At 42.8% G+C, this 23,907-nt stretch overlaps 4 protein-coding genes across 8 annotated transcripts in view; all 4 read left to right on the top strand.

Annotated features, from left to right (window-relative positions):
• usp32 (ubiquitin specific peptidase 32) overlaps window positions 1–4,526 on the top strand; it is a 53,731-nt gene extending 49,205 nt beyond the window's left edge. For both annotated transcript variants that reach the window (XM_084559019.1, XM_084559018.1), the window contains exon 34: window positions 322–4,526. In XM_084559019.1, the coding sequence (XP_084415145.1) occupies window positions 322–495 (174 nt within the window). In that variant the 3' untranslated portion in view covers window positions 496–4,526. The remainder of the gene's footprint in view (window positions 1–321) is intronic.
• Window positions 4,527–5,916: 1,390 nt separating this feature from the next.
• Window positions 5,917–14,502, top strand: LOC311498860 (tyrosine kinase receptor Cad96Ca). 3 transcript variants are annotated; one of them, XM_084559627.1, is made up of 12 exons: window positions 5,917–6,129; window positions 6,285–6,385; window positions 6,473–6,557; window positions 7,040–7,268; window positions 7,519–7,657; window positions 8,504–8,602; window positions 9,146–9,306; window positions 9,983–10,120; window positions 10,562–10,673; window positions 11,312–11,411; window positions 12,406–12,505; window positions 12,692–14,502. In XM_084559627.1, the coding sequence occupies exons 2-12, from the start codon at window positions 6,355–6,357 to the stop codon at window positions 12,803–12,805; spliced, it is 1,308 nt and encodes a 435-aa protein (XP_084415753.1). In that variant the 5' UTR covers window positions 5,917–6,129; window positions 6,285–6,354; the 3' UTR covers window positions 12,806–14,502. The 3 variants fall into 3 exon arrangements, with proteins under 3 accessions (XP_084415753.1, XP_084415751.1, XP_084415752.1); XM_084559625.1 differs by having other exon boundaries at window positions 6,285–6,557; XM_084559626.1 differs by lacking the exon at window positions 5,917–6,129 and having other exon boundaries at window positions 6,184–6,557.
• Window positions 14,503–14,620: 118 nt separating this feature from the next.
• Window positions 14,621–17,045, top strand: tmem97 (transmembrane protein 97; the record flags this gene model as incomplete). The annotated part of the gene is made up of 3 exons (XM_084558168.1): window positions 14,621–14,936; window positions 15,067–15,211; window positions 16,723–17,045. Exons 1-3 carry the CDS (start codon window positions 14,727–14,729, stop codon window positions 17,043–17,045), a joined length of 678 nt encoding a protein of 225 aa, XP_084414294.1. The 5' UTR covers window positions 14,621–14,726.
• Window positions 17,046–19,420: 2,375 nt separating this feature from the next.
• ulk2 (unc-51 like autophagy activating kinase 2) overlaps window positions 19,421–23,907 on the top strand; it is a 33,299-nt gene continuing 28,812 nt past the window's right edge. For both annotated transcript variants that reach the window (XM_084559239.1, XM_084559238.1), the window contains exon 1: window positions 19,421–20,743. In XM_084559239.1, the coding sequence (XP_084415365.1) occupies window positions 20,654–20,743 (90 nt within the window). In that variant the 5' untranslated portion in view covers window positions 19,421–20,653. The remainder of the gene's footprint in view (window positions 20,744–23,907) is intronic.

Here is a 23,907-nt window from a genome sequence, read left to right as displayed (position 1 = left end):
TGGTCTTTCCAAATTATTCTTAAGACGTGCCCGGCCAACGGGTCCTCTCTCACCTGATTACAGCCAGTTATGGCACAAAGTGCATGTGGAAGAGATAGCCTTTACCCAGGAAGGAGGAAAAGCTTTTCCACGTTATCTGACCTCGATCTGATGTAGGAAAATGTTGTGCTTGATTGCCACCTATTTGTATAAAGGAAGAGACAGCAAATTACGTCATGTTATGTTCATGTTTGGCTGTGTTGTCTCAGCTACCATGAAAAGTCCAAACAAAACATCACACGTGCTTTTTTTTTTTTTTTTTTTTTAATTCATCATTTACAGGAAGTGCACTCTGAGGAGATCGACACGGACTCGGCCTACATCCTCTTCTACGAGCAGCAGGGTGTGGACTACTCCCAGTTCCTGCCAAAGATCGACGGCAAGAAGATGGCCGACACCAGTAGCATGGACGAAGACTTTGAGTCCGACTACAAGAAGTACTGCGTCCTCCAGTGACCGCACCTCGTCTTCCATCAGCCAGCACTACACCTGCTCTCTGCTTTCAAGCCCGCTGCTCCGAGCATTAAACACCGGACGTTTCGGTTCTTCAGAAGAATTCTCACAAACTGCTAATGACTAGAGTCGGACTGCGCTCGCTGTGTTTAGGGATGCGTCACAGCACTTTCTACGCTTGATTACGAACACGGATTAGTGAAAAGGTTTTGCCAAGACGACGATGAAGCCCCCTGTGAAAGCACTAAACTGGTGCACTTTGCTGAGCCCGATGAAACAACCCCCCCCTCCCTCCTCCCACGTGAACCTCGCCATAACCTACGTGTAACCAATACGAACGCGTCACTGAATGTGTGCCAGTGAGGCCAAATCATGAAGTGATGCTTTCTTATTGTGCATCTACCACTTGTGATGTCAGAATGAAAAGAAAGAAATTTGCACCTAGGGTTAAAATTGTCCTGAAAAACTAAAATACTAATGGGTGTAAATACAACATTCATGATTGGATACAGGTTGAGATCTAAGTTCCGACTGTAAACGCGCGTTGGTGTCACATTGTGGCGCCACGGGCCAACATGACCCTGAAGATTGGTGTCTCGAAAATTGGGTACCGCGACGAGCTTTTAAATAATGGTTCTCCAAAGGTTTTATTAGCGATTGTGTAACTAGGGAAAACATAAGTCATACGCTACCTCATCGCTTCTTGCAGTCTGTCGGCCAACTGTTCCCTAAAGTCTGTGACAGTATTAATAATAATGAAATGCTTCCTTCCATCGTAGGACGTGTGGTACATACATTTCAGGTGCATCCCCCAGCAAAAAAACAAAAAACAAAACAAAAAAAAAAGCAGACCGACCGCCCACGCATGTCCTGACGGTGACATGAAACGAGGCATTTTTTTGCCAAAACTGTGTTTCATCCTGCAGCTGCCATATAGATAACATGTACCCCTGGTGATTTCTGCCGTGCCGACCTGTGCGTAGCCAGAACTGCTCTGAAACTCCCCAAGAGCTTGAGTGTGAATCTGGGTTCATTTAGGACAGGTGCCATGCTTAGAGAGTAATATACGGTATATGTTTAATCCTTTTTTTTTTTTTTTTTTCTTTTTTGTTGATTCAGCAGATGTGTCATTTTATGAGATTTATTTTATTATTTGTTTTCTTAAGGGCAGGCTTCAGGAGCCTCTTCAGGTCATGAATTAATATGTAACTGAAAGCCTCATTCGGAGGGAGCAGCACTGTTGCAACATGCACCTTTAACCCAGACTCTGTTCTCCACTGTTGATTGAGACGTATCTGTAATTTTCACACCGCCTCTGGAAACAAAATAGACAAAAACGAAAATAGGGAGAGGGAAAAAAAATAGATATATTTTACCAGTCATTTTAATAATATAATATTTAAGATGTGATTCGGTGCGACGGTTTCAAATGAATCAAAATCAATTCAGCAGAGATATCTTCTTTTTTATTATTATTATTATTATTAAATCTGTGACCTACATTACCCACAATGCAACTGAACTGCCAGCACTTTGATTCCACATTCGTGTGTTATTCTAGTGCTGGGCGCTGTAGCTCACAGCAGCGATAAAGCAACTACGGAGGTCTTGTAAGTTTGCTTCTCACTTCAAAATGTGTCAAATCAAAGTTCCCCTTTAATGACAGGACATAAAGTATGCACCGCGCCCTCTCTTGACGTCATAGGACGCACTTGTAACAACACCCAACAGTGATCTGACGGTGTCCCGGGCTACATCTGTACATTGCATTGCTGCTGCTGCTGCTGCTGCTGTGGAAAGGATCTAAAAGATGGCAGTCTCTTCTTCCTACTGTACCAAAGTGAAAAGTTGCAGAAATGGCCGCTGCCACTTTGCACCAGCGACGCGATTTGCAGCCAGGCTCTGCGTAGTGAGTGACCGAGGGCAGGGATCTAGGTGCTGCCTCGTGCCCCGTGGTTGCAAATGACGTCACCAGCACAAGCGGCTCCCATTCACAAACATATTTAGCCTTCACTTCTCAAGGAGATGTCTGTGGAGCTAGGAATCCATCTTTATATACAATGTAGAATTTCTGCAGCCTGGTTAAAACCACGCACAGTGGCCGTGTGAATACAAGACGCACCGTTAAAGCACAACATGAACTGTACGATTAAGGCTCGTAGTGTAGATCCTGCATTTCTACTCGCTCCGGTTATCCTGGGTAAAGAGGAGGCGCTGTGTCAAAATGTAATTTTAATGGCTTTGGTGTTTCACTTTTCTTTTTTTCTTTTTTTATTTCTGTGGTGTATGCTCCTAAACAAACCTGGCACCAGGCCCCCGAGCAGGTTAATCTGACCTTTCTAAAAGCATTGACATTCAAAAGCAAGTGATATTTCATTGCAGAAAGAACTACGGAAACCGTTCACTTCAATTTAATTCATTTCAAGTATTGGCTAATATAATGACATTTCAAGACGTATGGAGGACATGGTTTCCATCATTTAAAAAAAAAAAAAAAAAGATGTATAAATATTTATTTTATTTAAATTTGGTTTCGTTTTAGGAAAATCTGCAGATGTTGAAAAAAAATCATCACAACTCCCAATAACTGTCCAAGAACTTTTTCTCCTTTCTCCGTGTAATAAGCAGCGCTTTCCAGGAAACTTCAGGGAATTCACTTGGAAAAGTTCTCCTAAACAGACCCTCGGATATCAGATAAAGTTCCCACGGCCTCTTGAAAGTGTTGGTGTCAGATCTGTAAACGCTTCGCTGGACCCGAACGTTTTTAGCTCCTCGTATGATTCATTTGTGCCGAGTCTAAATACTGATGTCATGTAAACTATAAATTACGTTCCTGTTTTTTATCTGAAGGTTTTGGCTGCTTGACGTGACCGTTGAGGTCACCTATAAAACCATGTTTCCTCTGTGTGGAGAGTCCGGCCGGGGCTTTGTGTCTGCTTCGTAGCTGCATGCGTGGAGCTCCTCCTGTGAGGGGAGGCTCGGTCTAATCACTGTGAGCAGACGTCGGTCGGTCGGTCGGTCGGTCGGTTGGTGGCTCCCTGCAAACGATTCCCCCGATTTGTCTTCTAGATCACAGAGGAGATGAGCCTCTGTGTCGGCTCCCCCCCCTTTTAGCTGCTGTATTTGTGAGGAGAAAGCGTCATGGTGGATGTATTTTCAGAGCTCCTCCGAATGAAACGTTATTTTCCTTTGCAAAGAGTTGTTTGTTGAACAAATGGAAATGTACAGATGAGTGCTGTTTATGTTCGCTTGCTCAGCTCCACGTTCCTCCACCCTCCTGCCTTTGCACCGAGTCGTAGACGATGTCCAGTTTGTGTCCGTGTTTGAAAGCGTCACCACATGGCTCAAAGGGAAAATTGTACTAAGGATTTGTCTCTTGAGAACCCAGTGTAAAATGTTTGCTTCGTTTAAAGGTGCAATAGATGTCAACTTATGATTTATTTTTATTTTTTTTGGCTGTGAATGTGCCCTCAAACAACCTGTAGCTAAAACTGCATTTGCAAAATTACAACGTTGTACTTTGGGGTTAATTTCAGCACAAAATCCAGGAGCAAAGATTTTCTGCCCAACAGAACTGTGACGCTGAAATCGGGCAAACGCGGATCCTGTAACACACAGGGCTCATATCTCAAACTCCTCCCCCCTCGATAAACCCTGCCCCTATGACTCCCCTCTCCCGGCCCCCTCCCTGAAGACTAGTCCCCAGTGTCAGCAGGCAGTGCAATCTACTACTGAGCTGTGTGTCAGTGTCTGTCGACTCTTTATTTAAGTTCATTTCTGTCAGATCTGAACCAGACGTGTTAATTTAAAGAACTTTTTTTTGTAAGGTGTTTGTTGAAAGAAAGTCACATTGCACTGACATGAAACCATGTACATAAAAAAAAAAAAATGTGTTTTGTAAATAAGCCAATGAAAACTATGTATTTGAATATGGACTGTACAAAATACTGTACTTGTAGTTGTATATGGAGTGATACCGTTGATCTGTAACAAAAATACTCAAGCGACAAATTAAATTCTGCAGAGGAAATGAAGACGCCGGGCTAAAATGAGTTTTCATTTGGCTCCTGATGGTGCCCGTTGTGGTTTATTTTGTTTGTTATTTTGCACCTGAAACTTTTTTAAATACACAAAAAATAGTGTTGCATTTTATTTAGCTGATAGGAGACTAAATTTAGAGTCACTGTCTTTTTTTTTCTGCTTGGCCACTACCTTTACGTCCATTTTCACCACAATCCTGAAATAGCTTGCTCTAGAGAACATTCATTCGTCTTTTTTTTTTTTCTTGCTGTATCTAAAACTTGGATCAGCTGCCGAGGCATCCCGAAACCTCGAGGGGTTTCCAAATGTCTGGGCTTTATGTCACAGTTCAACTTGACGTCGTCCTTTCTCGGTGCTGGTGCACAAAGTCTGCAAACTGATGAGGGAGGAAACCACACACAGGGTCTCTGCAGCCACTTCCCCGAAATAAACGCTGCTACTGAGAAATGCATAATTTTCCCCCTACGCACACCCTCTTAAGGGCATTTTCCTGTCCACCTCTCACATAATACTGACTTGACATTTGAATCCCTTTTAGGCGACAACTACCGGGTCACAAAGATTTATTCAAACTGTTCAGTCATTATATCAAAAATGAGTTCAGACCTAGCACTGAATCAACTTTTTTTTTTTTTATACCTAGTCAATGTAATTTATGGCCACTTGATTCTGACATTTATTCATTTGGCCCCAATCTCTACTGTATCAATGAGCAGTGTTAACATTGCATTATGCCACAACATTAAAACCACTGACACATGAGGTAAATAACATTGACCATCTTGTGACAGTTCAATGTTCTGCTGGGAAACTTATGGACCTGGCATTTATGAGGATGTTACTTAGACCAGACCAGGCACCCCCACCCCATAGCAATAACACTCCTTGATGGCAGCAGCCATCCCCAGCAGGATGCAGCCTGACACAGACACACACACAAAAAACAGTTCAGGAACAAATCAAAAAACATGAGAAACAGCACAAGGTGTTGACCTGGCCTCTAAATTCACTAGAACCCAAACTGATCAAACATCTGTGGGATCATCCACAGAGGCCCCTGCCCTCAACCCATAGGACTCAAAGGCCCAAATGTCCATTCTCTGAATAGTCACAACTGTTTTGGAGGCACAAGGGAGACCTACAATATTAGGTCATAATGTTATGCCTGATCGGTGTACATAATAATCATAATAATAATATAACATTGACAGAATCCATTTTTCATAATGACTATGTTTACTTTAGATGCATTTGTGATGGGCTACTTTAAATCCTAACTGAGTGACCCAGTTTAGCACCAGAGTTTCGTTGTGTCTGTGACAGCTGGTACAGTGTGACCATAGATCAGTGCGCAGCGCTTCGTGCATCTCAAACCACTTGCTGCTTCTGTTCATTTCCTCTGCTTGTGTTGTGGTTGGGTGTGAATGGGAGCTCCTGCTCGTGACAGCACAGGCACACAGTCACGGGTCTGACATTATCTTTAGCCGTTTCCGAGCACAACAAACAAACTAAACGGGAGCTTCAACGTGGCTCTGATCTGCGTCGCTATCTGAGGGGAATGGACTTTATCAGAGAGGCGCTGGTCAGAAAACGCAGGTAGGGCCGTTTTGTATTGTAACAGAGCATATAATGTGCCTCTTCCTGTTTGTTCTTTTTTTTTTTTTTGCTTTGAAGCCGTTACTTCTACACTGAAAAGTCCTCGCCGTTCTTCCCTCTCAGTCTTCTCTTTCTTTGAATCTTCTCTCTTTCAGACTTCTGTGATGTTCTTTTATGTGCTCACACCACAGACCTAACTGTCCACCACAGTGAGCAGGAGGCACGATGTCAGACAATCCCACCGATGTGTGTTCAGGTGAGCTCTCAGGCTTCGCACGTCGAGGTTTACATCCACTCGCACATTTTTCACGTCGGCATTGTGTTCTGACTGTGCCCCTTGCAGATCAGAGCCTTGTCTACGCGCTCACCGGAGTCCTCTGCGTCACCGTCCTGGTGTTCACACTGCTGGGGCTCGTGTGTCTCGTCAAGTAAGAGAGGCTCAGACGGTTTCACGCATTGGTACAATATTGATATGAAAACTCGTTAGCCATGACAAAACCTTGGCTGTCAGGTTGCAACCATGAGTTTGCAGCCGAGTGCAGCCATGGTTCATGTTATTACTTACGCCACATCAAAATGTCAGCGAGGATCTAAGGCCCACGCAGCAAAGTTCTGCAGAAATTCAGCAAAAGTCAAAACTTAAACCAAATGCAGTTATGTTTTTAGCTAAAACTTAGACTAAACTTTTCCACACTTCGTGGTACAGATCAGCAGACAGCAAAATTGTCCTTTCTTTCTTCCATTCTACAACAACAAGCAATGGGAATGTGCTTGTTTTTTCATTTCATTGTTTTTGTGCCCATTTGTTTATTGTTCTTTAGGTGACCGTGTTAAAAGATCTTGAGCTGCGTTAAGTCTTTGGCGAGCTAAAGGTAATTTGACATTTCACAGCCGTTATTTCAATTTGCAGATACCGTCATTTGGTCCTGACCATTCGAGAGCTACGGGGGAGCAGATATTTGCTGGGTGGCATGCCTCACCTGGAGGCTGCCACCACGTCCGCGAGGGCAGCTCGCCTAGTGCAGGATGATGAGGTGGAGGAGCCTCCTGCCCAACCTCCCCAGCCCCAGCCACAGCCACAGCCACAGCCCAGCACAGTCAGACTCTCCTCCAAGAGGCTGTGGAAAGGCTTGCAGCAGGTACCACTGACACACTGAGATCAGGAGCCGTGGGTTTGAGCTTGTCACGTAGCGCACATTTGACCTATTTAGGTGCGTTTGATTTTCTGACCATAGTCAGCTGAAGATAGAGCAGAGGAAACATCAGATGCAACATGAATTTAACACTGGCGCTATCTGTGTCATCTCATGCTTTTGTGCCAAACGTATCGTCGCCATAACGCACCGAGAGACAAACTTTTAGAACTTCTCTTGAATATTTCACTCCCAGGATTCTCAGTTCACCAAGGCAGACCTGAACCTGCTGCAGCTGATCAAAGCGGGGAAGGAGGGCGTCTTCTACCAAGCCAGGATGGCCAGAGGGACGTGTAAAGGCCACAGCCTGTTCACCTGCAAGATCAGCAAGGATGGTACAAGGATTTCTTTGACCCAGATCTGCTTCTTTATAAGGCTCATTGTAGAGCAATACTGAAAACTAACCACACACGTTACTTAGCTCACATAACCTAATGTGAGTAAAGACAGTTTACGTTCTCAGCATGTAGGTAACGTTTTACGTAATGTTCTTTTTTTGTAATTCTTTCTTTAAATGTTTTCCACAACATTAGTTCCACTAACTCCTATTTCTCCAAAAAAAAAAAAAAAAAAAACACAACAAAAAAAAAACACATTAAACAAAGCGAGGGCGTCTGGGGTAAATATATTTCTTCCACTTCCTCCAAATTTCGTCAAATTTAGTTTCCTACTACTTAATGGAGAAAGTGATTCACACCATTTTGTACCAATCATCCAGAGAGGGCACGTCTAGTTCAAGACACTTCTTAGTGATGGCTTTTCTGGCAGCTACACTATAGTGCCAAATAGGTATTTTCAATTCAGTTAAATTTTCAATTACTTACACATTTCCAACCAAACACTCTCCATGAGGCGTAAACACAGTGTTTTAATGTTACATGTCTTTACATTCATCTGATGCTGTCACAGTGAAACCAGTCAAAGTATTAGATTATATTTAATAGTCCCTATCATGACTTTTTTTTCACTCTTTTCTTTCCAAAACGACTTTGTACTTTAAATGATGATGATTAGCCCTTCTAAAGCCTGCCTATAATTTATACCATGGAATAGGAAGAATAGCTATGGTCCTTACACATAATCCTTTTACTGTCAAAATAGTAAACCATAGGAAAAAAGACAAGCAGTCTGCTCCGTCTGCAGAGCTTTGGTATTTATTTATTTTTTCCTCTCCCCCTGAGGCGTCCGTCTTAAACACGTGGAGATGGAGGTTTCCATCATGAAGAAGCTGGTCCACCACAAGAACATCCTGCAGATACTGGACTGGAACACCACTGTGGGTAAGAGACGTTTATAGAGGGGTGGAGCCTGGCAACCCTTTCTCTGAGGACAGCCGTGAAATAAGCTAACTAGACATTGTCATATTGTATTCAGCAATCCTTTTTTTTTTTTGCCTTGTGCTGTTTAACTGTGAAAGCAATGTCAGTAACCACCAGATTAGAAGATCTGGATGTTAAGGAAACTGTAGAAGTATTAGTAAAAAATAAGTTGACTATTCACTGAATCATCTGTCCAATGTCCAAATCAGCAGTACTCCATGGATGACGGCTAGATGCTTGATTCAGAAACACATGGATAGCCAACAGTGACAGTCACTGACAGCTTGCTAAATACTGTGACTGAATGTAATAGACAAAAGTCCCTTTCTTTGTCCTTTTGGCACGGTGTCGCCCTATCAGCCATACATTAATACACTACTAATAGCTCCTAACACCTGCTGCCCTCTCCAGAGCTCCTGGTTATAAGAGAATAGATGGAGGAAGATGAAACCCTGTGAGGCCTCAGGTCTCTTTCTCTGAGTGTGACAGATGAACTCTGTGCAGAGCCTTACATTCTGATCATGGAGTACGTGAGCTGCGGTACTCTGAGGACCTTCCTGCAGACCAACAGAGGCCACCTGAGTGCGGACCCCGAGCTGCAGAACCTCTTCACCATCGCCTCCTACCACATCGCCCTGGCCATGCAGCATCTGAGCTCCAAAATGGTGAGCCACAGCACGGGCTAGTTAGGAAGTACAGTATGATAGTGTGGACTAGGGGTTGTACCAGCTAGTCGACTAGTATACTGATCGACTTTACTGCTGTTCCATGAGGCTTTAAGCACGAAGTCGACTAGTCTTCGCATTGACTTTTTAAATCCCGGTTACACTAGACTGTCTTACAGCACGCTGTGAAATACTATTAAAGGCTACTGATGGTGCTGATTAATACTGGCTATATATAAATATATATATATATATATATGCAGCGCGCAGTATTAATAAGTGAGTGTGTTTATGTTGTTGCTGTGGTTTTTTTGCTGAGAGAGCACTGCATATTAGTGTTTGTGGTGTTGACGTAAGTGTTTATGGTGTTACATATGGCCTTATAAGGCTTTGTAAGGCCGACAGTAGCCCGTGTTCAAGCTTCAGTAAACTTACACAAAAACCTCCGTAGCTTCTTTTGTATGAGAGGTTACAATATGTATTCAGGTCAAGAATTGTGTCGTTCAACCCCTAGTATGAACACGTCTTGGTCCCATCCTGCACCGTGCTCGGCAGCACAGTGATGATTAATATTTTGATGTGCCGAGCACTGACCATTAACAAAGGGTCGAAAGGGTCTCTCAGCAAACCACACACAGGCCCGTGATGAGCAGTGCTGCTGTGGTCCTCTGTGCAGATCATGCACTGTGACTTGGCTCTGAGAAACATCATGGTGAACAAGTTTCCCTGGGAGGTGAAAGTGGCGGAGTTCGGCCTGGCTCGAGACTTGACCCGCATTGCGAGCCGCCGCAGCAGCCGCTGGAAAAACCCACGGGTAAGACTACACACGCATACCCTACATACACTATCTGTTGTTATACTCCCCTGATTGTACTGTTCAGTTTTTTTTGAAAAGCTGTCATGTCATACAGTTTAAATAATTTATACTGAGAACTTTTAACTTTTCTGGTTAAATAGTTCCAGTCCCCTTCAAGTCATTCCAGCCATTTAAAGTTTTATTTTATTATTCATTTCAGTCATTTACAAGCAGCCAGTGAAATGTTTGTGTATACCATAGGATGCCCTCTGTCACATTCACCATTGTTTAAGCAAAAACACATTTTGGGCACAACAAGGATTGTGATATTATGTGAGAAACATGCATGCATGTGTAATTGTGGATGGATGGATGGATGGATGGATGGATGGGTGGATTGTGACCCATATTGTGTCTCTTCTGCTCATGCTCCGGTATATTCCTTTGTAACTCGTGCAGCAGCGTGTGCCTCTGCGCTGGTACCCCCCTGAGTACTTCAAGAACAACTATTACAGCTTCATGGGAGACGTCTGGGCGTTTGGCATCGTGCTGTGGGAGATGCAAACCTTTGGTGAGTTGTTTGGTCCAGGTGTTAAACGCGTGCACTGTGCGGCGCAAAATGGTCGCCTGGATGAATGAGGGTGAACTGAAATATGAAGATATTATCAGCTGAAGCTGGTTTGAACTGGTGGCAGATGCGCTGCTGCTGCTGCACGTCAGAGGTTTCTCTCTGACACCTAGCGGGACGTCATCTTTTTTTGGCCTGTTTCACTTCCACCTTTAACAGTCATTGTTTATACTCATATTCTCAATTTAGCATCAGTCATGTACAGAATGACAGACTGCCCAAGCCTCACAGTAATGTCATTAGTAGCTGTGGGTTTGAGTGAAACTAATATCGATGGGCTGCTGTTCCACACTAATGATATATAATAAAACCCTAACCAAACTACAATGAAATGTAAAAGAGATTTGGAATTATGTTTGTGGCATTTACAGCATTTAAAAATGACAGCTAAACCCAGTGTTATACATTTCAGGCATAACACTGAGTTTAGGTTCCCTGGTATGTAAGTGGCAGCATTGTGGTGTTTCTTATTTCTAATAACCAACAGAGGGCATTCAATTAAAAAATCTACTTTAAGAAAGTGTCACATAACATTTATTTCACAAAATAAGTTTGCTAACGTGTAGATGTTGCAATTGTAGGTACCTTGCCATACCCAAACCTGGAGACATCAGAGGAAGTGATATACCACATCTGTATAGGTCATAAGAACGCAAACCCTGAAGGCTGCAGACCAGAGATGTAAGTGAAAAATAATGAATGTTGATACATGTTGCACCACAAACAAAAGTTTACTACGTATCATTTGAGTCTGGATTTCATCAATTGCGCATTTGTCAAGTAATTATCACAGAGAAAAAGTAAACCTGCAATCAACAGCTGTTTTTTTAAATCAGTGCAGTCACTTTCTTTGCTAATCAGTTTCAGTGCACGTAACCAACCAGGCTGTGAAGATAATTTCCCCACAGCGCTTTTATCTGAACTCAATTAGAAGGCTCTTATAATAGCAGTGGGCACCACACACCCACTTGATCACCACTTCACTGTCCTGCCCTCAGGGCACAGCCACAGGGGGTTGCAGAGGGGTTGCCATGGTACCAGGTACCCACAGCCACGGCAGCACTGAGCAGGGTGAACCTCTGAGTGACCACATGTTTTTTTATCTGTTCGTCTGATGTGTGGTGATGTCCTAGACTGTATAATAAGAGAGGGTGGTGTCTTACAATTTTGTATACCCGGTGTGCTGGAACTGTGTTTCTCTGTTTGTTACTGACATGCAATGTCTATGTACGACTTCAGTTTATTCTAACAAAAATGTCCATGTTTTTAAACCTTTTAAAGTCCAGTGAAGGAATATTAATCATACAATGTTTGTAAATGTAATTGCTCAGGGTTTAATTCATTGGCTTGTGAAGGTTTTTATACCCTGATCATTTTTGTAGAATCATAAAATGATATTCCCAAAACAAATGTCTCAACCGGCACGTGTATCCTGGTGTAAATCTTAACATTTAAGCCCAGACTGATAATATTCTACTAGGCCAGGATGCTTCTGAAGTTTACCTCATAACCCTAACCCTAACCCCCTCAATCAATATCTTAAACATATCAGGTACAATATAGACTGCTTAGGTGAATACTCTATGTCTTATGATGTTATTTTATTTCTAGGTATTATAGTTGTTTCATGTTAGTTCACACCGTGATGAGTCCTTGAATGTCTAAACCCCCACAGGCTCCACATCATGCGAGACTGCTGGCAGGAGCCGTACACGCTGAGGCCCTCGTTCTCAGACATTGTCTCCATGCTGGAGAACATAATTGAGGACGATGCGGTAAGCAAATACCATGAATACCTAAAGTCATTATTATACATTATAACCCGATGGACCTCCATGCAGCTTGTCCCCAATCGTTTTAAACATGATTACAAATAGATTTGTCAGCTGTTCATTCAGGACATCCTAGGTTTGCCTCCGCAGATTAACAATCTAATGAACATTCTTTTTTATTCTCTTCAGGATTATGTGGATGTGGAGAGTCCGGCGTGTTTGGTGAAAGATGAGGCTGAATTCCATGAAGCTAAATGTATACGAGAAGCCAGCGTCACCCTGGAAAACAGAAGTCCCATGTAGTGGACGCTCTCTTGCCAGTTCATTAGGTACACTAGTGAAAAACAAATGCGTTCTGGTGTAACAGTCCTACATTAAATCTCAGCTCCATCAAGTTTATGGTATTCAGCTTTAGTTTCAAGAAACTGAAAGAGCTGTTGATTCAACTGTGTGTTTTTATTTTGGAGGCTGGGGTTTGGAGTAACATTGAATTGTACTGTGTTGTACAGCCCCATAATAGTCAGTTGGCTACAAACTGAGCATCGGAAAACAGCCATGAAAGTGGATTTAATGCAGGACTGTTATACTAGAATAGATTCTAAAGTTTTATTCAATCATTTTAGGCTTTTATTGGCTTGGGGCATGCCTTTGAAGAGATGTCAGATGTATAGCAAGATAATAACAATACTGCACCTGACTGGTACTGTGAAAAAACTAAATGTTTCTACTTCAGTTTGTATCCGTCTTATATTTTTGATAATATCTTGTCTCGATAACAGACCTGTTGTATATGTGTTATAGGATATATGTTTATATGTGCACTGGTGGTTAGGGTCTTCTCATGGTTCTTTTAGATGGGCAGCAGAAAAGCTCTGTGTACAATTATTTAATGTTTTTTCTTTATGTTTATTTTCTACAGTGTAGGTGAATACCGTAGACATTGAAACTCTGCAGCAACACATATGGAAATATGTAGTAAAAGTGTTAAACTCACCTGATTTATATTTTGGATTATTCAAAGCAGCTGTTTTTCTCTTTGATGACAACTTTACATATTCTTGGCTTCATGAGGTAGTCACCTGGCATGGTTTGCAGTTTATAGGTGAGCCTTGTCAAGAGTGAGTTTGTGGAGTTTCTTGGTCTCTACAGCGAATAGCTCTTTTCAACCGCTGTTCTAATCCAAATTACAGCAAGAACAACTGGACTAAGTAAAAAGAAACGAGAGTCCATCATTACTTTGAATGTGTCCTCATGTGCAGTCATGAAAACCATTAAACACCTCGATGAAAGTGTCTCCCATGTTGGCGTGAGCCGAAAACCACAAGGAATGGACGTTAGACCAGTGGAAATGTTCTTTGGTATGAAGAGATTTTTGTTTTCACACGCCACGTCTTTGTGAGACACAGGATAGATGGTTTTTACGAGTGGTGCTACTGTGATGAGGGGAAGGACGAGGTGTGATGTTGTGTGGAGGCCTTGCTGGTGACACTGTTGGTGATTTATTCTAAATTCAAGGCACACTTGACCGACAAGGCTACCACAGCTGTTTTTCGCCTGTTGGGTGATATATACCAAGATGCACTTGACTGACACTGTAAAAAGAATCAAAACAACATTTGTAGATGTTTCTACTTAATTTTGTATCCATGAAAAATCTGTTTTTTGCTCTTGGTGGGAACATTATTTCATGTTCAACAGGAATATGACCCCAAACACACCTCCAGGCTATGTAAGGGTTATCTGACCAAGAAGGAGAGGTGATGGAGCGCTGTGTCAGTTGACCTGGTCTCCACAATCACCTGATCTCAACACAGGTGAGATGTTTTGAGATGAGTTGGACTGCTGAATGAAGGCCAAGCAGCAAGACCTCTGGGAACTGTTAGAAAACCTCTACCTCGTGAAGCCGATGGACAGTGTCACCAATGCAAAAAGTGGCCCCTTTAAAGAACCTATAGTATCAAACATATTCTGATTTGTTTAACACTGGTTTGTTTTCTACATATCTCCATGTGTGTTCATTCATAGTTTTGATTATTTATTTAAAATGTAGAAAATAATAAAAACTATTGAATGAGAAGGTGTGTGCAAACTTTTCACTGATATTGTATGTTTTTAATGTGTTGTTAAAAACATCTTTGCATTGCGACGGTCAATCAGCCTCCATTCTCCAGTGTGGGACGAATGGTGCGTTCAGGAACGCCCCGCTCCCTTTTTTCGCGAGCCAATGGGATCCGGTCTGGAAACACGCGTTTCTACGACACACTTCTGCAGGAACTTGGACCCCACACATACTGTATGTGCAGCGAACAAGCCGGAGATCATGTCTGTCCGTGTGTTAGAAATAATCTTTTTCCTCTATTTCGCCTCTCATATTCCTATTACATTGTTTATTGATTTACAAGCACTGCTACCTGAACATGTGTATCCCCAGCCGGTAAGTGCCAGACCGCACCACATTTAAGTGACATTATTATCTTTATTATTATTATTATTATTAAATGCCCTGAAACTTTCATTAACTGTTTTTATAGTTACAAGGCTACTCACACATTTTTCCCCACTAGCTGAGAGACCTCCTGAAGTGGTACGCTAAGGATTTCAAAGACAGTATGGTGGTGGATCCCCCCAACTGGTTCAAGTCTTTCATTTTCTGCGAGGCTTTGGTTCAGTTGCCGTTTTTCCCCGTTGCAGCCTACGCTTTTCTGAAAGGTCAGTTAACAGTAAACACGGCTGGTGTTTAAATCTGTGGTGTTTAACGTCATGCACGAAACGGGCTAGTTGAGCCAGAGTCCGTTTAAAAATCAGCGTATTTAAGTGGGGTCGCTCACTCGCACTGAAACATGAAATAATATCCTTCTGGCGTTTTATAAGGGAAGGAAGTTGAAGATTGACACACTCTCACATGCAACTCAATAAATTAAAAATGATCTGGACAATCGTTAACTTTGGTTTACGTTAACTTATTCCCTCTCCTTCGCTCCCCTCCACTGTTATGAGGAAGTAAATTATAGTGTCAATATGTGTTTTGTTTTCTGTGCAAGAGCGTCTGCTTTGCATTAGTTGGGTTTTTGAACTTAAATGTGATTTACTATTCAGGGAAAGATATGGCTGTGTATTTATTTTGATGTATTCTGTTTGATAAACAAGGTTAAATTAAATTGGGAGTTTTTCTAATGGAGTTTGGCACGGCACGGTGCGAGGGGAGGAGTAGCTCAAACGCGACCCCTGTCGGATTTGTTTTGTCACTAGGCAACCAGTGCAAGTGTGGATAACCAAATAACATCCTCAGTCACGTTAGATTGAATTAAAACACGTTTCTATTTTATGTTTTACAACATTTTCTCAGTGTAACCATCTAGTGATAGTGCTGGGTTTATTTGTAAAAATCTCTCATTATTCAAAATTTCATTATTTATCTTTTATAGCTACTCTTTTTGCTCTTTTTTTTTTTTTTTTTATTCTGCATTTTCTGTAAGCTGTTGTAAACTGCAATGTCCCCATTGTGGGACTAATAAAGGTTTTTCTTATTCTTATTCTTATTCTCACCCAAAATCAGTTGCGAACTGAATTTAGTTTGTGACTCTCAGAGCATTTCATGATTCAAGATGTTTACTGTCATATGCACGGGGGAAAACAAAGCAGTTCAGACCGTTCATTAAAATTCTTCCTTTGCAAGGCTTCCTTACTAACAAGACTAAATAAATAAAATAAATATAAAACCTACAAAGGGCATAATATATATAAAAAATAAAAAAAAACAAGGTGCAAGAGAAATCTGCTAATTTAAACACTAAAAAGCTTAAACCCCTGCTTTAAACAAGTGTCCTGTGCATTGTGCTACAGATACAGTCAGTGAGACGGATGGGGAAGCTGTTTAGGAGTCTGATGGCTTGAGGGTAGAAACTGTTTGTGAGTTGTCCTTGATGTCACACTCCTGTTGTGAAGAGCTTGTGCTGTCGGTGCCTATTGTCCTTGATGATGTTGTGGGCTCTAATAACCCTGGTCCTGTAAAGGTCCTGTAGCGATGGCAAGGCTCCTCAAGAAGTGTGCAGTTTTTGTCACACGTTGGAGATCCTTCCTGTCCTGAGCAGTGCAGTCCCCAAACCACAAGCAAATACATCAAATGAAAAAAATAAGTAAAAAACATTACAGGCCTTCACAAACATTTCCTGCGGCTTGATGCACCTTCTCCTCCTCCTCCTCCTCCTCCTGTCCTCCAGGTGGCTGTAAGTGGATCCGGACTCCCGCCATCATCTATTCCACGCATGTGGCCACCACGCTGCTGCCGATCCTAGCCCACATCCTCTTCCACCAGTTCCCAGAGAAACCCCACCCTGGTCCGCAAACCCCTCAGGAGCGCTGGCTGCTCGTCTCCATATACGCGCCGTACCTGGTGGTGCCTGTGCTGCTGCTCCTCACCATGCTGCTGTCCTCGACTTACAGCTCCACCTCCACCTCCACCTCCACCTCCACCTCCACCTCCACCTCCACCTCCACCTCCAGGCCTAGTGGCGCTACAGCCAAAGCCAAGAAGAAGAAGTGAAATAGTAGACAGCCATCTCATTTACTCTGATTTTTAAAAGCTGGATTTTGTATGGAATGAATGTAGACATGGGAGGCTGTGTCAGGAAGAAACTGACATGGTTAGATCAGCCGGAGGTGTTGCTGTTTTAAATGTTGATAACATTTTATCACTGCTTTGTACACTAGAAATGAATAAAAATGATGTTCCCATATGGATGTATTCTGTCAAAGGGTGGTGTTTTATTGTCAGCATCCTCCACATCCTCTGTCGTCATGGAAAGAGAGAAAGAGCAACAAATGAAGGAATGAGAGGAGGTAAGTGAGATGCATTGTGAGGGAGGAAAGAGAGAGAGATGGTAGTGACCCTATCTCAGCGGCAGTTGTGCAGGGTGCTGCTGCTGCCCGGAGCATGCTTGGATGAAAGTTGGTGTGCATTATCCTCTCTGATCCGCTCAAAGGTAGCTATTTTCTGTCTGAATTAGATCTCCAGAAAGCTAAGTGATAAGTCTTCCTGCCTAAAGCTGGCAATTGTTCTTTCTCCTCTTTAACAAAAGTCAACTTACTACACTACAAGTCCTGAAAGTAGAAAAGAGAACCCCACTTGTGTATTTATTCATCCAAGTAAGGAAATAAATTGTATGTGTCTTTGAGTTGGAAAAGTAAATAAGATTCATAGCAACAACAGCAACGAAACATCTCTGACAACTTCTGATCGGTCGTCTACAGCGGCTGGGAGAGATTTTAGTTAAATCCTCTGTACAGAACCACTTCAGTTCTGACATGTTGGTGGGTTTCTTCATATTATCTGTTATCTTCAGGTCCTTCCACAATATTTCTGTTGGATTAAAGTCAAGACTTTGACTTGGCCATTAACTAACACTCGTTTTATTCTTCTTTAATTGTTCTTTTGTTGAAAGATTTGTGTTCTGGGGTCAGTTTATCTTCAGAGTCAGGTCATGGACAGATGTCAACACAATCCATCCCGACCCAGATGCAGCCCAACAGGCCCAAAGAAGGACATCACCACCCCCATGTTTCACAGGATAGGATGATGGTGGAATGCAGTGTTGTTCGGTCTCCACACACGAGCCTCTTTAAACAAAATAATTCTACTTAGGTCTCATCTGTCCACAAAACATTTTCCCTGTAGTCTTCTGGCTGTAATAACTCTGAGGATGTCAGTGTTTCGCTACGCTACAAATCTTAAGATTTCTGTCACAACTTCTGAAAAGGGGTCTGAGAAAATAACGCACCATTACCTTTAGGCCATCACCAGACTATCAGACAATTGCTGTTTGCTTTTTACACTGCAGTGTGGTTGTACTTTACACAGTGCTTTGTCCTAGAATACACTGATGCCGTTTATTGGAACATCTGTACAATCCAATACAAACGTTCTGCAGTTAATTAGATTTTTGCAAAGCTGGTAACAAAAAAATAAATAAAACAGCACCCAACATAATGCACTTAGCATGCGTATTAGCTTTTAAATCTCTCTAGTCAGCTTCAGGTTACCACAAGAGTAATACAGTGGTGCTGTATGAAAGCATTAAATATAATCTGCATGTACTTCCTTGTCACTTTACTGGACTGCTGGAGAGCTTAATTAACATGAGCTACATGTCTATGGATTTAGAGGGAATTTAAAATTTGCCATTTATTTATTCTGAAAAATCTTATTTATTATTATTTAATCGGTGCATGGCAGATTAAAAATCACTGTGAAAGAGTTTAATTTTCATGTTAGACTTGGAATAATCTTCATCCCTATCTTGCTTAGTGTCCAACTCTAGACCCTGGTAATCTAACGGCTACAATTCAATGTCATGTCTTTCACCTTGTTTTCTGTAACCTTCTCCAATATCACCTGTTTAGTAAAAGGCAAAATGTCACACATCTAAAAAAGATATCAACCCCAATCTACCTGATAGAGTCCTCTTCGCAATGACAAACGTGCTGAACATTTTTCAAGGGCGGACAGTCACTAATGTTGTATTACATGTGACTCTTGCTAAAACTGCAAAAATATGCCTTTAAAACACTCAGGTTGGTCTTAATTATCGGCCTTACTGTGCAGCATTTTCACTCAGTTACAAAAAGCAAACTTCATGTTAGTATGTCATATTTATAGTTTTGTAAAAAATGTCACACCAGCTTGGTCGGTCGATTGCTAGATACATTTCTAGCCACCAGGGGGCGCCAAACATAAACAGAGGACGTACACATACATCAATAAGCTTGCTCGGAGCTTCCGTGCTGCTTCTGCTGCTGCTATGCAAAACACATTTTTAGTACAGTGTTTTCTGAGAAAGGGGATTTTTTTTTGCAGTTGGAGCATTAAAAAAGAAAAAAATTTTAAGCAGCCGTCAAAGCGTTAGTGGACGGACTAGCATTTGCAGCGGAAGGAAACGTCTTTCCGGGGCTGTCGGCGGAGGGATAGGCTATAAAAGAAAATCTGGCACTAGCTTTCAGTATTGTTTGAGTCAACAGTGCAGTAGGAGGACCTACGGTTTGTTGTGATGTAACAGAGCAGCACAGAGATTAAAAACTGCTCCCTTTATATCCGCAGGTTCACGTACAGGGTCTGAACTCGGGGACATGTTTAACTGAAGGTGACAGTTGCTCCCAGCGCTAACGTTAGCCCGTCCTGTCAGACTTGACGACGAAGGAAGCGACGAAGTGTCCCCCCCTTTCTTTTCTTTCTTTTTTTTTTTTTTTTAAATTGTCACACGGATGAAATTAATGCTCTGCGGGGACCCGTGTGTGCTTGACAAGAGGACAGAGATGTGTCTTGTGGACTCGGACAAGACAGGCTTGTCGAAGAGGACAGACAACAAGGACTAACGTCTTCGGATGAACAACAGTTCTGTGTTGACGTCCGTGCTGCATCCTTCAGATGTTGTGCTGTGGACTAGCTCTCTGATTGTTGGCTAGCTTCACAGGCTGCTACAGCGAGTATATTTTAGATATATCTACTGAGTGTCCATCAAGGTGTCTTTATTTACATGTGACTGTTAGCATGTTTGCAGAGACCTACTATGGGTAGCAGCTATGACGCTAGGTGTAGCCACAGGGTTATGTCACTGTCAGGCTAACAGATAGCTCAGTGTGTCTGCAGCAGCAGCAGCAGCAGCTTCAGCCTTTGCATGGTCATGTCCACTAGGCTTGGCATCATGTAGACTGTCCCTCCGAACAGGTTAGGTGACTGGGGACACGCAGTATGTCAGTGAGCCTCCTCGGAGCGTAGAGCAAAGCTGGACCGCAGCTATCCAACTGGGTCAGAGACTGGCAGCTGGCACTGGTGCAGTTTTAGCTCAGGGTTGTTGATAGCCATGCCCAGCGCCGTCTGCTCTGTGTGATATTACAAACATCCCAGCCTACTTGGAGGGCATGTGAATGCATCATGTCCTGGCTGCATCTCTTATTTATGCAATAAGGCACATCAGAGCAGCCTGTCAGGAGATAATCCCGCAGTGCGAGAAGCAGCCTCATCGGGACTGAGTGGATATTTTTGCTCCAGGATTCCGATTTATTTATTTTTTATTTTTTATTCTGAAGAGGACAGCATCATTCAGGGCTGTCCACTAGTGCCCAGCATCAGCTGGACCGTCAGCCCGGACCATCACAATGGAAACAGTGGGTGATTTTGAGTACAGCAGAAAGGACCTGGTTGGACATGGAGCCTTTGCTGTCGTGTTCAAAGGAAGACACAGGAAGGTAAACAAATAGCTCGCCTCTAGTGCATCTCCCTTTTTTTCTCCATCTTCTCTTGCAGGAAAAATGAGGGCGAGTAGGCAGCTTCATTTAAAAATCTGGGTCAGTCAGTGGCAGAGGAGGATGCAGTTCTGCAGCGGTGCATGTCAGCTGTCACCTTTTTCTTTTTCTTTCCCTTCTGGAGGAGGGTAACATCTACTTGCACCGTTCGTTATGACTAAACACACTGCACCCTGACTTATGTGCAGTCGTGCCGCGGCAGTTAATTTCAATGTAATATCACCAGTCTGATGTTGTGTGAGTATTTATGTAATTTCGTTCATTCATGAAACGGATGAGTCAGGCGCCAGTGAATGACTTGCTGACGTACGAGGCAGGAGAGGGAGGATGGGGTGCAGTGTTTTTCCTTTCGCCTTTTTAAGGATGCAAGCTCTCCTTATGCAAGAGATGCACAGGGTTCATTCATACTGAAGCACGAACTAAAACACCTTTTAGATATCAAATTTAAGGCTCAGATATTGATTCAAATCTCTACGTTTGACCAGGGTGTGGTTTTATATCACTAAAACGATGCTAGGATGGTGGGTTTGTTTGTGTACAGTGACAGAGATGCAGGAGATGACATCATGTTGCCCCCCATTGCTACTAGTGTGAAACAGATGGGTCCTGAATTCCTCAATGAAAGCCGCATTAAAGCGTCCCCAGCTCCCTTCCCTAGCCCAGCCGGGGCAGCTCTTGTCTCACTACAAGGATCGATAACTAGCTCAGAGCCTGGAAACTGAAATGAATGTCAGCCTGCAAACAGTCTCCTGCTCGCCGTTGGTGCCTGTGTGCTTGTGTGCTTGTGTGTGTGTGCGCGCTTATGCATCCGCTACTCACATGTCTCGCGGTCATGTTAAAACAGACCTAGCATGTGATCGGTGTATTTACTGTTTAAGTCCTATCATCTGCTTGGCATTTAGCCTATTTATAGGACTGCCTCGAAGAAACGGGAAGGTTGGAGCCACCTGCATGCAGCAGACCCGACGGATTCGCTCACTGCTGCTCAGCAGGCGGTGTTGGATGTTGCGTACCGGGCTCGTGTTGCACTGTAATATCAAGTTATTGTGCAAGGACTCGTCAAAGAAAAGATGGGACAGGAAGCTAATTTTGTTATCAGATCCACTTCGATTTGGTGGATTTAGTTATTTCCCATTATGCATTATACTTACCGAACGGCACGTGTCCTAAAAGAAACTCTTCCAGTTTTAATTTTATGCCAAATTATCACTAATTACTTGGAGATGCTGAGAAACTATTATCAAAACCTACCAATATTATAAAATTAACCCCCATTTTATTTAAATGCTGAAACATTTGAGCCCAGAAACTAATACATTTGATATAACGACGAGTTAATTATATGAAATCTTTTGAATAAACTTGATGAATAGGTGTTTTATATGATCTCAGACCATATGATGTACTCAAAACCTCTCTTTTCCAAATGCTATAAGGAAAACGTGAGAAGATAAATGTGCCATTGACCTCAACTGAATGCATGTTATTAAATATGTTAATCTGTCCGCGCTGGTCACTGCCCGGACGAGAATATGTAAATGTTTTTGCTGAGCATGGCCTGGGAAATAAGATAATAAAGTGCGGTGTGTTGATAGGTCTTACTGGTCACACTCATCGTCTCAGTCCTCCACTGTCACCTTCATCTGGTTGCTTTGTTATTGACGCTAATCTCCTTGTTGCTCACATGGCTATAATCAGCTGTGATTCATAAATGAGATCATGCATTATTCTGGGTTTTTGTCTTTGCAGCATGACTCTGAGCGGGGCACAGTTGCTTACTCCTTTATTCTCCATTATGTGAGCGAGCCATTAGTTTGGTTTGGTGCTGTCACCCTCCAGCATTACATCGTGCGCCAGCCGGGTCACCTTTTTTTTTTTTTTTTTTTTCCTTCTTCTCTATGGGTCTAGTGTCGGCAGCTCAGTCACACTTGACTGGGCATCCTGTCAGAGAGCCTGGGATGGATGCCTCTCAGTTGGCTGTGCGTTACTGCGTGTCACACATACACACACACACACAAACCCAGACTCATGTCACTCACATGCCGTCTCAGTCGTGTGCTGGATTCCATGCCAGGCTCTCGGCAGACTGCCACCCCAGAACAGGAACATCTCCTATTAACCTGGATACACTTGGAAAGCATGTCTTCTTATTCATAGAATTCCTTTCCTGACCTGTCTGCCTAACTAGCCATGTCCATTCATTTTGTCCATACTGTCAATGTGTTATTCTCAAGGGCATTGAGACAGTCTAGCTCTCTCCTGGGTTTATTGCTGCGTGCTTAGTCGGGTGTTTGTGTGTGCAACACATGTCCTGAGAGCCTTTGAGCTCACGTGAGTCTTTTTATACCCTGACCAGGAGCTCATCTGGAAACATTATCTCAGGCCATGGAGAAAAAAAAATAAATAAATAAATGGGTCCCTTTCCTCTTCCTTAGCTTTTAACGTAAGTGCGCTGGCACTCGTCGCAGCTGTCATCTGAGTGCCTCGTCATTCAGCATGAAGGCTGCGCTAGCTGTCAGAAACCCAAGTGACCCAGTGTTACTGACACGGCTAAAATTTCCTTTGTCCTTCGAGCCAGTTCTTACATAGGCGCTGCTGGCAATGCACTTCAGTTCAAGTGCTCTGATCCATTTAATGTCACATTGCTAAAGAACATCTCTATCGCACCATCATCATAGTCTGGGCAGGCAGTGTACGCCGATCAGCCACAACATTAAAACCACTGACAGAAGAAGTACATAACTTTGACCATCTTGTGACAATAACAATGTTCTGCTGGGAAACTTTTGGACCTGGCATTCATGTGGATGTTACTTAGACATGTAGCACCCACCTAGACCAGACCAGGTACCCCCACCCCATAGCAATGACACTCCTTGATGGCAGCAGCCATCCCCAGCAGGATGCAGCCTGACACAGGCACACACACAAAAACTGTTTAGGAACAACTAAAAAAAACATGAAGAACAGCACGAGTTGTGACCTTGCCTCCAAATTCACTAGATCCCAAACTGATCAAGTGTCCGTGGGATGATCCACAGAGACATTCTGTTTCCGTACACCACGGGACATCCCCAGAAGACCCATGTCCATTCTCTGATGAGACA

Source organism: Chelon labrosus (genome assembly GCF_963514085.1).
Source record: "Chelon labrosus genome assembly, chromosome: 13".
Lineage (NCBI taxonomy): Eukaryota > Metazoa > Chordata > Actinopteri > Mugiliformes > Mugilidae > Chelon > Chelon labrosus.
Note: the sequence above shows the minus strand (reverse complement) of the source record. Positions and strands in the feature narration are given on the sequence as shown.

Excerpts from the sequence above, each read along its gene's own strand:
- LOC311498860 (XM_084559625.1), top strand. The coding sequence starts at position 6,355 with ATGTCAGACAATCCCACCGATGTGTGTTCAGGTGAGCTCTCAGGCTTC. Across the intron at positions 7,269-7,518 it reads TGTGGAAAGGCTTGCAGCAG|GATTCTCAGTTCACCAAGGC; the intron begins GTACCACTGACA and ends TTTCACTCCCAG. Across the intron at positions 10,674-11,311 it reads GTGGGAGATGCAAACCTTTG|GTACCTTGCCATACCCAAAC; the intron begins GTGAGTTGTTTG and ends TTGCAATTGTAG.